The following is a 12676-nucleotide window of genomic DNA, read 5'->3' as shown; positions in this document are numbered from 1 at the left end:
TTGCAAATCGACGAAAACGTTTTCTAACCTGTCATAGGGTTGTACCTCCCTAAGCATCCGCTTAAGACATTTCATCGATATACTACCCGAAAGTATCGAAAAAACATATATGTAAAAACTAAACGCATCCGTGATATATTGACTTTTATTATCTATCACAATTTTTGACATTTCGCTTAGGCTTGTTGGGTTGGGAAGCTGTCGAATATTAAAAAACAATAAAATGTGTTTGCGTCTGTTATTATTACTATTTTATTAAATTAATGACATTATAAGCAATAGTGTGAATGAAAAGATTTATTAATGCTAAGTCGTGACATAATATGGCCTTAATTAAGAACAACGGTTCTATAATTGACCCCGCATTGTGTAGATGCTGCAGAGCTATAAAGAAATGCAGAATCCTAACTTCAGAATACACTTGGATGGAAAAGAAAGAAATATATGCAGATATGATAATGGATTGCTTCGGTATTCTTGTAAGTATTCAAATAATTTATTGCAGTTTTTGAATATAATATTGACTCGAAGTTTTGGGAATATTAAATATGTAAATTTTTGTTTCGCCTATATTCTGATTATATTTTTAATTTGTTTTTTTTTTTTTACCTAAAATATAATTGCATATTTAGGTCATTATTATTTTATAAAAATACTGTCACTTTCTTACGATTAAATGATAAATAATTCGAAACCAATGTGTATTGTATAGTTTACTTTTTACATACAATACATAAATATATAAAGTAAATACGTTATTGTATATAAGCATATTGTTTTAATTGTTTTTTTTTTTTAATTTTTATGATTATTTTTTGTTAGAGGGCAAAAGTATTTTATAAATAGAAAATTTATATAGAAAACATTAGTTTTAAACTAACATCACCGATAGTTTAAGTAGATGCGTATGTTTAATGATCATAATTTTTTAACTACAGTTTATTTAAGTTCATAGTTAAAATTAAAAGTGAAATTTTAAAATTTACCACTTAATAAACATTTATGGAGTAATGTGTTATTACTTTTTTAATATTTTATTTTAAAACAATGAATGAATTATAAATTGAGCAATTCTCTGTTCATGCAATTCTCTGAACTGTTTATTTGTAAATGAACCTTTGTAATCTATGGTATATAAGTATCTAACTTTCAATTAAATTTAACGTCTTTTTGTAATTTCAGTTATATAATAATTTTAAACAACAACCAGTAAATGTATCACTGCTGAGCTAACAATTGTCATATGAGAATTGAGGTTCGCCTCATCTGATAACTGTCACCACTGAGCACGAGATTAATTGTAAACAAGCATATTAAAACTCAAATTGTGCTTGCCTGTGTTTGAACCCACAATCTTCGATTATGATTATTCTGACCTATGTATTGTAACCACTGGGCCATCTCAGCTGTTGATAAATAAAAATATATATACCAATTATATAATATAAATTCTAGGGGGTCTCTTTGCCAGGGGCTCGTACGTATGTCTTTTCTATACTCTTAATAGCGTATATACAAAACTGTAACAAACAAATAAATTAATAAATAAACATATCAGACTAATTCGTCCACTTATTTTTTCTTTCAACAACAGTAATACGTAACAGCAATACCCATTTACATAGTATTTATATTTTTGTTTTTACCTAAACTGTGTTATAAGCTTCAGCTGTGTGTTACTATAACAATTAGAGGAGCTGGATGAGACCAGCGTCTTTTATGTCGTTGGATATTCTTTTGACTTATGAGAATCATTAAGAACCGAATGTTTTTAAAGATATATTCTGTCTGTAATATTTTAGTTGTCTCATGTCGACGACGAGGTGAAGGATAGCGGCGTGTGTGCAACGTGCGTCGTACGCTTGCGCGACGCGTGTGCTTTTCGCCAGCAAGTTCTGCAATGCGAGGAATTATTCCTGAGTGCCAAGCTGGAGGACAGAGATGGTAGAAATGATTAACTGGAATTTTTTACTATTATTTTAAAGATTTGCATCTTCTTTTATTTCATTCGAAAATACAATTTCCATAGCCTTGGTACTTTAACATAATGATTAACATAAAATTTTGGTATGAAATATTTAGTATATGTGAAAAGGTACTCAAACCAATTTACTAGACCATTATATTATATAGTTACCACTTTTGAGTTTAAAGTGAGAAATATATTAGCACCTTACGTACTCAATAAATAATTTATTTATAAATATACTATTTTTTTTTTAAGATTTGTTAAAATTTTACCCTTGTCTTTACACCCATATATATTAAATTTATTCAATAGTTTCCGAAATAAAATGTAACGAACGAACCCACACATGTAATATTATAAATATAGAGCACACACACAAAACTGTCTTAAAACTGGACAAGTTGAGTGAGTAGTGTAATAACGAGTCGCATTATTAGCGACATTTTATTGATACCCTTTGAATTGCGTAAACATTTTCATCCATTACAAAATTATAGAAGAGTAATTTGATTAAAATATATTTGTTATTTATTACACAGACACAAAGAAAGACACCGAAATCGAATTGAAAACCGAACCGAAGGATGACTGCAGTGAGCACAATTCATCTGTCGAGGAACATCAGGAGATAATTTCCTTAGATTATCCACCTGCTGTTGTCGGTACGTCAATGCTGGTCTAAGATACCCACACCCAGACAACCTTTTTACTTCCTAAAAGTCCATTTACTGTTCAATGATATTTGATAAAAAATTACTTCGAATGTATTTAATTGTTAATGTTGTTGCCCAAAAGCCCTGGCGTATAATAATTTGACGGCAGAATTTAATAAGAAATTTTAAAATTCCCTCTATATAAAACATCTCTTAGAGATATTTAAGGTATCACAACGTATTTTTATTTATAAAAATTCCAGATGTTAAATCACCCAAGAAAGAAGACGATGAAAATAAACCAGATCTAGAACCTCAAAATAACATAGCTAAAGATATGGACATTGAAATAGATGATATGGACGATGATGACTACCACGACGACTATACAGGATCATCATCAGATTCAGACAAACCAATCAAACGGAAAGCTAAAAACAAAAAAACGAAAGGAACCAAAAGTAATGGTACGGCGAAGAAAAAAGTGCTGAAGGGTAAAGGGACCAAGATGAAACAGAAAGCAGGTACGTTTTTCTTACCAATGAACAGTTTTATTGAATACACATATATTAACCAAGTAGTACAAGTCCTTGAGACAATTGTGCTTGTGTAGTTGTTATTGTATTTGTCATTATTATATATTATATAATGTCAAAAACTGAAATTTAATAAGGTTTTATAATTTCAATTTTACAAAAGTTGCATGAGGTTCAAACAAAGCCTTCTTATTGATACAGCAGCAAATTCTTTCAACTTTTTACTGAGGACTGTTATGAAATTTATGTACAGGGACAATCGTATATAAACATAATTACTGATCTATTTACTTTCAACTGAAATGGATTTGAACACGTTATCTTAAGCGAAGTTTACTCAAATCAAATCAGCTCTACTGAATTTTAATATGCTGCCATATGTGTAACCATCCACCCGCTTATTAACAGCTGTAATCGTAACAGCTTGTGATCGTCCCACTGCTGGGCTAAAGGCCTCCTCTCCCTTTTTTGAGAAGAAGGTTTGCAGCTTATTCCAACACGTTGCTCCAATGCGGGTTGGTAGAATACACATGTGGCAGAATTTCAGTGAAATTAGACACATGCAGGTTTCCTCACGATGTTTTCCTCCACCGTAAAGCACGAGACGAATTATAGTCACAATGCTAACAATCTTGTTAGCAGCGTAGTTTTCTAATAAAAACCTTGTGAAGAAATGGCATTTACTGGATGTCACTTTACTTATCTCAAATCTTCTTAAATGTACTATACTTAATCCATCGCACTGTTTTAGAATACCAATGTCGTATAATATCTTACAACAAACGCAAGGTTGTGAATTGCAATATGGTCTGTTCAGACCTAGTTGAATTATAACCACAAAAATGTTTTTCTAGGTCAATACTAACTAATTATTATAATGGCATATTTTAAAATCCATGACGAAGAGTCACTACAACTAATGACTGCTGTAGGCTTGTTACTGGTCATAAGTTCTAATGACATGAGAATAACAGTAATCACTTTATTCCACTGGTTATTCAATATTTGCAGGTACCTCACTGGAAAAGAAATCTAAAATTAAAAAGCCTCCCGTAGAAAAGAAGAACACGTACGATCGTGACCTTGATTGTATGTCTGAAGAGAACCTCCTCACAATCATCCAATATTCATACGTTTGCCCATTCAAGAATAGAAGAAATAATTATTACTGTTTCTACTGTAAGGACTATTATCCGAAACCCGAAGACTTGAGAGAGCACACGGTATCCCATGACACGAAACCATTCCAACTTCTGATGGGCTACAAGAAAATGCCGAAATTAGACATCACAAGAATAGACTGCAGACTGTGCCCGATGAAGATAAACGATCTGGAGACATTTAAGCAGCATATCGATCAAGTCCACGACAAGAAAATATATTTCGAAGCGCCAGATAAGATGCTGTTATACCGGTTGACGTGGAACGATCTAGTCTGTGTTATGTGCAACGATGTGTTTGAAGATTTCAATACTTTAAACACGCACATGGTGGAGCATTTCAGTAATTACACGTGTGATATATGCGGCGTGTGCTTCTTAGAGAAACCACGTTTGGACGCTCATCTGAAACGTCACAAAGACGACGAGAGACACACGTGCGAAGTGTGCGGTAAAGTGTTTAAATCGAACCATTACAAGGACATGCATGTCGACATAGTGCACAAAAAGAAAGCCATTATCCGTTGTCCGCGTTGTGATGAGTGTTTTATGTCTTACGCGTTGAAAAATAAACATCTGACCGAAGCTCACGGTCAGAAACGTACGTATCCGTGTAATTTGTGTGACAAAGTGTACAATAGGCAGAAGACGTTGACGGAACACCAGCGGAGGAATCACCAGAAGGTTCTGAAGCACCAATGTGAGTATTGCGATCAGAGATTTTATTTACCATCGCGTCTGAAGGAACACATAGCGACCCATACCGGCGAAAGGAACTTCAGGTGTGAGTACTGTGACAAAAGCTATCCACGGCTCAAGTCCCTACAGTACCACATACGTACGCACACGAACGATAGACGGTACCGTTGTCATATATGTGGTCAAGCGTTCATACAGAATGCAAGTCTAAAGTCACATATAAAGAGTCATCACCCAGAATGTGACATAGAAGGATGTTATTTTTAGCAATATTTTATATCTAGTAGTTAATATTTGTAAGGAAACTTTAATGTACATCACGTTAAAAATAAGCCCTTTTAGAAAATTTCTAAGCTGTCGGTGGAAATTTGAGATGGGCCAGTCAAGTCACATGACAGTAGTTTACTTTGAAATAAACTTTAATACTTTTAATACTAGAAATTTAACTTTGCGATTTTTAACAATTAATAAGAATCTTAAGATACCTGAAAGAAAAATTGCTATATTATGTTAGAAATGTTTATATGTTTTGTTAATAAGATTATTTTTTCAAAACATTTACACATTTAAAAATGTTTTAAAAACCAATGAACAAATCCTTAGGAAAGTTAACATTGATAAAGTCAACTGACCCATTTTAAAAACCATCCAAAACATTAATTTGCGTTAGTAATTAATTTAAAGGTGGAAATCTTTTTACGTTGATAATGAAGACTTGTAGCCAAATCTCAGAAAATAACTTTATAACAATAATTGTAATTTTAAAACATTAATGTAATATCAAACGGTAAACGGTCATATGGACTCATCCCTAAACATTGAAAATCTAATATTTATCCAATCACAAGAGCAGTAAAGATAAAACAACTTGATCTTGAATTGACGTCACACTATTGGTCGAGATTTATTGCATATCACGGCAGAGCTATGCTTATAGTATTATGACTAACAACTTACCGTTAAATAAAACATTTGCTAAGCTGACAGCTACAGACTATAAAAAAAATGAGCAACGCACAGTCCATTCCGTTTGCATGTAGCTTAAAAACGAATTATCCTAACTTCCATGGTTTGACTGAAATACTTTTTTATAGCAGAACAAACTTGATGTGAACGTGTATCACTAAATAATATTATAATAATATAACCATACATAGTTGCATCAAATAATTTAACAAATAAATAAAAACAATAAAATATACGTAATCAATTATAATAGAATTTGTACAAAGTAAAACAGAATTATTTTAATGAAGTAAAACATATTTTTATTACAGCTACATAATAGTTATTAAAAAATATTCTAAGTTAATATAACTTTAACTTCCTGACAGCAAAGTTGTTAAGTGAGAAACCATTTGACAATTACTGCAAGACTCGATCTTAAGTGGCAGTTTCTGAAATGAGCAATTAGATTTGAATAAATAATGAAAGCAATGAGCTTTCATTATTTATTCAAATCGAACAATGGTTCGACCTATTACGTCATTAGCTGACATCGACCAATGACCATTCAGACAGGTAAAATGTTGAAAAACGCCTTCCGTTATTTTGATAAGTGTAACTTTTGAATATCACAATTATCGAGTTTAACCTTAAAAATTTTTTTAAGCTTCGATCAAAGATTCAAGTCATCTGTTTACTTTTCGATTGCAATGCTTGTATTGAGAATTATTTTAAAATGTAAGCTTATATAAAAAAAGGTACAGATTGCTTATTCTTAATTTAAAAACATACATAGATAATCGAATTAGACAATTATAAATTGATTCTTTGTACAAATTCAATTAAAGTTGACTATAATTTGAGATATGTTGAAAATAAGGCTTTAATGAATACTCAAATCACAACTGAAATAGAAGTGTAATTATAAAGATATTTTATATTTGAAATATAATATATACTATTGTTTACATAAGATAATTTAAGTAACGAACCTTCTACCAATATCAAATTAAATGGAGGAGGAGATGTGAGGATTATTTATGTCTGTGAAGTGAAATGGATTCAGAGTGCCGAGTTCCTCATAATCTGAGTTTATCTTAGCTCGTGACAAATGAGAGACGTCCGTATTTGTCATGCGATCAAAAATATACTTTCAAAAACATACACACGTATTGAGTATATTCGATATTTATTTTTTGTGACAAATCTAGTTTTAATTTTAATATTTATAAAGAGTATTTGGAAATATTGTTTAACCTCAGTATTATTCAGCTATTTGTATTTATGGCCAAGCCTCTACCATTTAATTTATGTTGGACTAAGCTTTGACCCTTATTATACAAGAAATCAATAGAAATTATTTGGTATCTAAATTTTATTTTAAATTATTAATTTTTTAATAAACTTATTTGTACATAATGTTGTTTTATTAATTTTAAAATTTGTCTCTTTCGAATTAAGGTATTAGTTTTTTCAGTTCATAGAAAAAAAAACATACTTCAATTTATTAAGCTTTATGAATTAGTAAATTAAATATAATATCATATCTAGGGTTTATTCACATACGGCTATCTTATCCCGACCTAAGCAGAGCTTGTACTATGGAAACCAGACAGCTGATATACTACATATACTACTTTTCTTTTGTAAATACATCCTTATATAGATAATTACACCCAGACAAACAGTAACATTTTTATATTATCACTTGAGACCGTCTCGTACACATCTACTTTAAAATTAGAAGATCTATTCAATCGAAACTCCAATAAATCGCAACTTTGTTATTTTTTTTTTTTGAAAAATATCGATAATATATAAAATAACTACATCACCACATGGGAAAGTAAAAACGAAACGCTGTAATTGTCAAAATAAATATTACTTCTTGTCAATAGACAAATGTCAACTTGACATAAAATAAGATCAAGCCCAATAATGCAGCTATCTTGCTTTAATACCTTTGTGTATTTTCTATCAATATAAGTTAAATTAAAAAAAATGGAGGACGTGAATTTATCGAAGAAAAATAAAGGACCTTTAATTGATCCAGCACTATGTCGTTGTTGCCGTTCTATAAAGAAATGTCGGCTTCTAACAACAGAATACGAATTCATGGGAGCAAAGGAAGTGTATTCGGATATGTTTATGGATGTGTTTGGATTACTTGTAAGTAAATATACTATTTTATATTAAATATTAACATCCTGGTTACATAACAGGTAAGTTTTTTTTTATATAAAACATTTTTAAATTAAAAAAACCTACCTTTCCATAACAGAACATTTGAGTTGCGAGTTGTCATATTCAATACATTTCTTGATATAATCTAAAGTAATATAATGTCAAATTTGCCGTATTAGTATGAAACTTAAAATTTTCCAGCAATTTTGTCAAATATGATAATTTTCAGCTATCACACTTAGAGGACGAGAGCAAAGAGTCTTGTATATGCGCGACGTGCGTATCTCGTCTCCGTGAAGCGTGTGCGTTCAGGCGTCAAGTGCTTCAGTCGGAGCAGATGTTTATAGAGGCACGGCTACAGAGTAAAGATGGTAAATTTTAAATATAAGCATTTCTTTATTTACTGGACTCCGTGCAAGTCTGTGTATATTCTAATGGCAAGAATAAATATAAATAAAAACCATTGCACTTGAATTGGCAACGTCATTAGTTAACATCTAAAATAATCTATGATTTTCATTAAACGTGAAATTGGTATCTGAAATTTGGAAGTAAAATTAATGTTCTTTAAAAGAGTTTAAAGGAACAGTGTTGTATATAAATAAAGATATATTAATCAAGGACCGCTTGTAGTGAATATAGAGCTGTTAGTATATGTATAGAATCTGTTATGATAGATAAATCGGAGGTTAATCATCTATACTCCTTATATAATAATAAGCTGACGGTAGGGCTTTGTGCAAGCTCGTCTGAGTAGGTACCACCCAGTCATCAGATATTCTACCGCAAAACTGCAGTACTTGATATTGTTGTGTTCCGGTTTGAATGGTGAGTGAGCCAGTGTAATTACAGGCACAAGATTGGTGGTGCATTGACGATGTAAGGGATGGTTAACATTTCTTACCATGCCAATATCTATGGGCGTTGGTAACCACTTACCATCAGGCCCATATACTCGGCTGTTTATTCTATAAAAAAAATATGTTTAATCTTTATTCAATTATATTACCTAATTCTATTACATAAGATTAATTTGTTATATATTCATTTATGTTTCAGAAACTGACCAGAATGTCAAAATAGAAATAAAAACGGAGCCGGCCTGTGATGCCGACTCCAATGATGTCACAGACATACAAGACGACCGTTATGGTAAGTAATTAAATTAATCAATAATTTGATGAATGTATTTTAAATTAGCTGGCAAGTATATCAGTCAGTAACGGCCTGTGAATGTCCCACTGCTGGGCTAAGGCCTCCTCTCCCTTTCTGAGGAGAAGGTTGCGGAGCTTATTCCACCACGCTGCTCCAATGCGGGTTGGTGGAATACACACGTGGCAGAATTTCAGTGAAATTAGACACATGCAGGTTTCCTCACGATGTTTTTCATAATCACGAATTATAATCACAAATTAAGCACATGAAAATTCAGTGTGCTTGCCCGGGTTTGAACCCTTAATTCTTATCTTCCTTCTTAGGTCTTCGAAAGTCTTATCTCAGCAGTGGGACATTCATAGACTGTTACTTACTTTAATGTAGCATTTATTCATTAGTTCAAAGGATTTTAATATTAATTCATGGTTCAAAACCCGAGTTGGGCGGGTAAAGTTACAAGTTTCGTTCTGGTTTTGTTTTTTTTAATGGTAACACTTGTATTAGATTTCTTATGTGATTACTTCTTTTCATGTGGTTGGTGAAAGCATTTATACCTCCGCATGTAGTAGTCATGGCTGTGTGACAGAATGCCCATTTGAAACCAGCGTTACCTACCAATTGAAGTCACAATGGGATCTTGTCAACGCATACTGCGCATAGCGCCTCGCTTCCGCTCGGAACTGGTTCGCGTCATATAGAAATCCCAATGGCGAATCTACCTCAAAATGTCTTTTAATAGGTTACTTAAAAAAAAATTTAAATCACATTGGTAGATCTTGAGTTTAGCACATTAAAAAAAATCAACTCTACGGCTATATTGGTATACTTATATACCATAACTGCCTCGTTGGTCTAGTGGCTTGATGTAAGGCCGCAGACCCGGAAGTCCTGGGTTCAATTTCCAGGTCGGGCCAATAAAAAGTTATTGTTTTTTTTTCTGTCAAAAAATCTCTCAGTATTATATACTAAAAAAAAAGTTATTGAGTTCTGTCAGAAAATTCTCAGGAGCAGCCCGGATTCTGGAAGTTGGTACCGCTGGTTTTTTAGTGGGTATTCCGATAAAGTTTCAGAGCGTCACGGTAACATACGCAAACGATCCCGTGGTGCTCCTTGTTAAGACGGAAAGGGTACCGCTGGTTTTTTACTGGGTATTCCGATGTTCGGGGCGCACTCGGCGCCTTGGTCACCGGTGAGCCCCACATACCCCCTCACTGTTCCCGTGGGGAAACGCGTAACGCGTTTTTCCAGCGTTAAAAAAAAGGAATATATAAAGTTGTTTCGTCTGAAAAGGTATAAAATTTGTTTCTGTTTACAAATTTCAGATGACGATTTAAATATAAAACTGGATTCACAAACGTCCACAGATGAAGATAATGTTAAACCGAGCCTCCCTCTAAAGAAAACTAGAAATACCCAGAAGAGCAAAGTTTGTAAGGAATTGAGAAGCGGCGGGAAAATGCACAGATTGAGGTCAAAGCTGGATAAATTGTTGAAAACAGGTAAATAAGATACTCTTGTGTAATTACTAAAATTAAAAATTATTTTGAGCGAATTCCCTAAAAAAAGGGAAAATTTAAAATCTAGTAACACTTAGGTATAAGCGGTTTTTTTATTGAATAATGATTCAGTAATACTGATTTATGTTGTAAGTTAATATTTTTTTTATAAAGTTGTGAATATGCGGAGGTTAAGTCCCATTCAGATTTTAGATAAATCGCTAGAAACGAGCAAAAGCAAGATCTGTGCTTTAACGTAAATGATTATAATTTTTCTACACAATACAAGTCTAGAAGACCTAACTCGAAAATCACGCGCTGTCGCTTTCAATTTCAATTATTTCATTACAGATTCGCCGCCTCAGAAAAAGTTACAATTAAAAAAACAAGCCATCGATCACGACCAAATGGCGTTCACGAATACAATCACAATCGTTCACAATTCATACGTTTGTCCATTTCACAATCGCATCAGCTTCTATTATTGTTACTATTGCAAGGACCAATTCACGAATCCGAACGAACTCAGAGAGCACACACTATCCCACGACCCGAAGGAACTGTTCGAGGATACGACGGAAAATAAAAAAACTCCAAAAATCGATATCACGAGAATCGATTGTAGATTGTGTCCGGAAAAAATCGACGATCTCGACACATTCAAGACGCACATCACTAACGTACACGGGAAGGTCATCTATCCTGTCACGAATGAATTTTTGAAGTTTCGTCTGACATTAAATAATTTGACATGCACAGAGTGTAGTAGTGTATTTCCTTATTTCGATTCCCTAAAAAAACACATGATCGATCATTTCGGTACATTTACTTGTGACATGTGTGGCGCGTGCTTTCTAGAACAGGCGTCGTTGAGAACGCACATTAAAACCCACAATAAAATCGATGTTAATTTTCCGTGCGAGATATGCGGTAAGAATTTGAAATCGAAATACAGTCGAAGTTTACACGTCGCGACGGTCCATGAAAAGAAACCTTTTGTCAATTGTTACAAATGCGACGCGACATTTCTTTCATACGCGTTGCGCAACCGACATTTGATCGAAGTTCACGGCGACAAGCGCACGTTTCCTTGTAAGTTGTGTGATAAAGTTTACAATAGACGTAAGACGCTGATGGAACACAATCGCCGTAACCATTTGAAAGTGTACCGACATCAATGCGATCTGTGCGATCAAAGGTTCTATCTACCATCTCGTTTGAAGGAACACATGGCGACTCATACGGGAGAGAGGAATTTTAGGTGCGAATTTTGTGATAAAAGTTATCCGAGATTGCAATCTTTGCAAGAACATATACGATCCCATAGCAGTGAAAGGAGGTTTAAGTGCGATGTTTGTAATACAGCGTTCACACATAGCGGGAGTCTTAAAAATCATATGAAAAGTAATCACCAAGTGTTCGAAATGGAAGGTTATAATTGATGTAAGCGAAATTTAGTTCAATTTCCAAAATATAGTGGCGGGAAAATTTAATGACACTGACATTTGGTAAACAGATTAAAGAAAACTTTTTAAAAATATTTGCGCTTAAATGTACATAGGACAATTTGTATTATTTATATAATGTTATGTATAATTTAAATATAACAATATTTAATGAATTTATTTGTTGTTTCATTTCGCTTATAAAATATTATATAGGTATTTTTAACGAATGAATTTAAAATAAAAAAAAACACCGTTTTAGGACGTTTTTCTTTAGATATTTTGTAATTCTTGGTTGTTGACCAAAAACATCCATAACGGTTGAAGCAAATTTAAATTAAACTTTCCTTTTTTTCCTTTCAATGGATTTTGCATAAACCTGCGTCATCAGGCTTTGTCTAACATTAAGATAACTTCCGCAAAATTGTTAATAA

The 12676-nt window shown here is 32.8% G+C and overlaps 2 protein-coding genes across 2 annotated transcripts; both read left to right on the top strand.

Annotated features, from left to right (window-relative positions):
* Positions 1-192: 192 nt before the first annotated feature.
* Positions 193-7286, top strand: LOC126779493 (zinc finger protein 25-like). Its single transcript, XM_050503515.1, has 5 exons — positions 193-479; positions 1803-1944; positions 2509-2631; positions 2886-3146; positions 4170-7286. Exons 1-5 carry the CDS (start codon positions 324-326, stop codon positions 5282-5284), a joined length of 1797 nt encoding a protein of 598 aa, XP_050359472.1. The 5' UTR covers positions 193-323; the 3' UTR covers positions 5285-7286.
* A 599-nt stretch (positions 7287-7885) lies between these two features.
* Positions 7886-12355, top strand: LOC126779510 (zinc finger protein 37-like). The gene is made up of 5 exons (XM_050503558.1): positions 7886-8131; positions 8376-8517; positions 9206-9298; positions 10624-10800; positions 11149-12355. The coding sequence occupies exons 1-5, from the start codon at positions 7964-7966 to the stop codon at positions 12237-12239; spliced, it is 1671 nt and encodes a 556-aa protein (XP_050359515.1). The 5' UTR covers positions 7886-7963; the 3' UTR covers positions 12240-12355.
* Positions 12356-12676: the final 321 nt, after the last annotated feature.

Source organism: Nymphalis io, chromosome 29 (genome assembly GCF_905147045.1).
Source record: "Nymphalis io chromosome 29, ilAglIoxx1.1, whole genome shotgun sequence".
NCBI lineage: Eukaryota > Metazoa > Arthropoda > Insecta > Lepidoptera > Nymphalidae > Nymphalis > Nymphalis io.
Note: the sequence above shows the minus strand (reverse complement) of the source record. Positions and strands in the feature narration are given on the sequence as shown.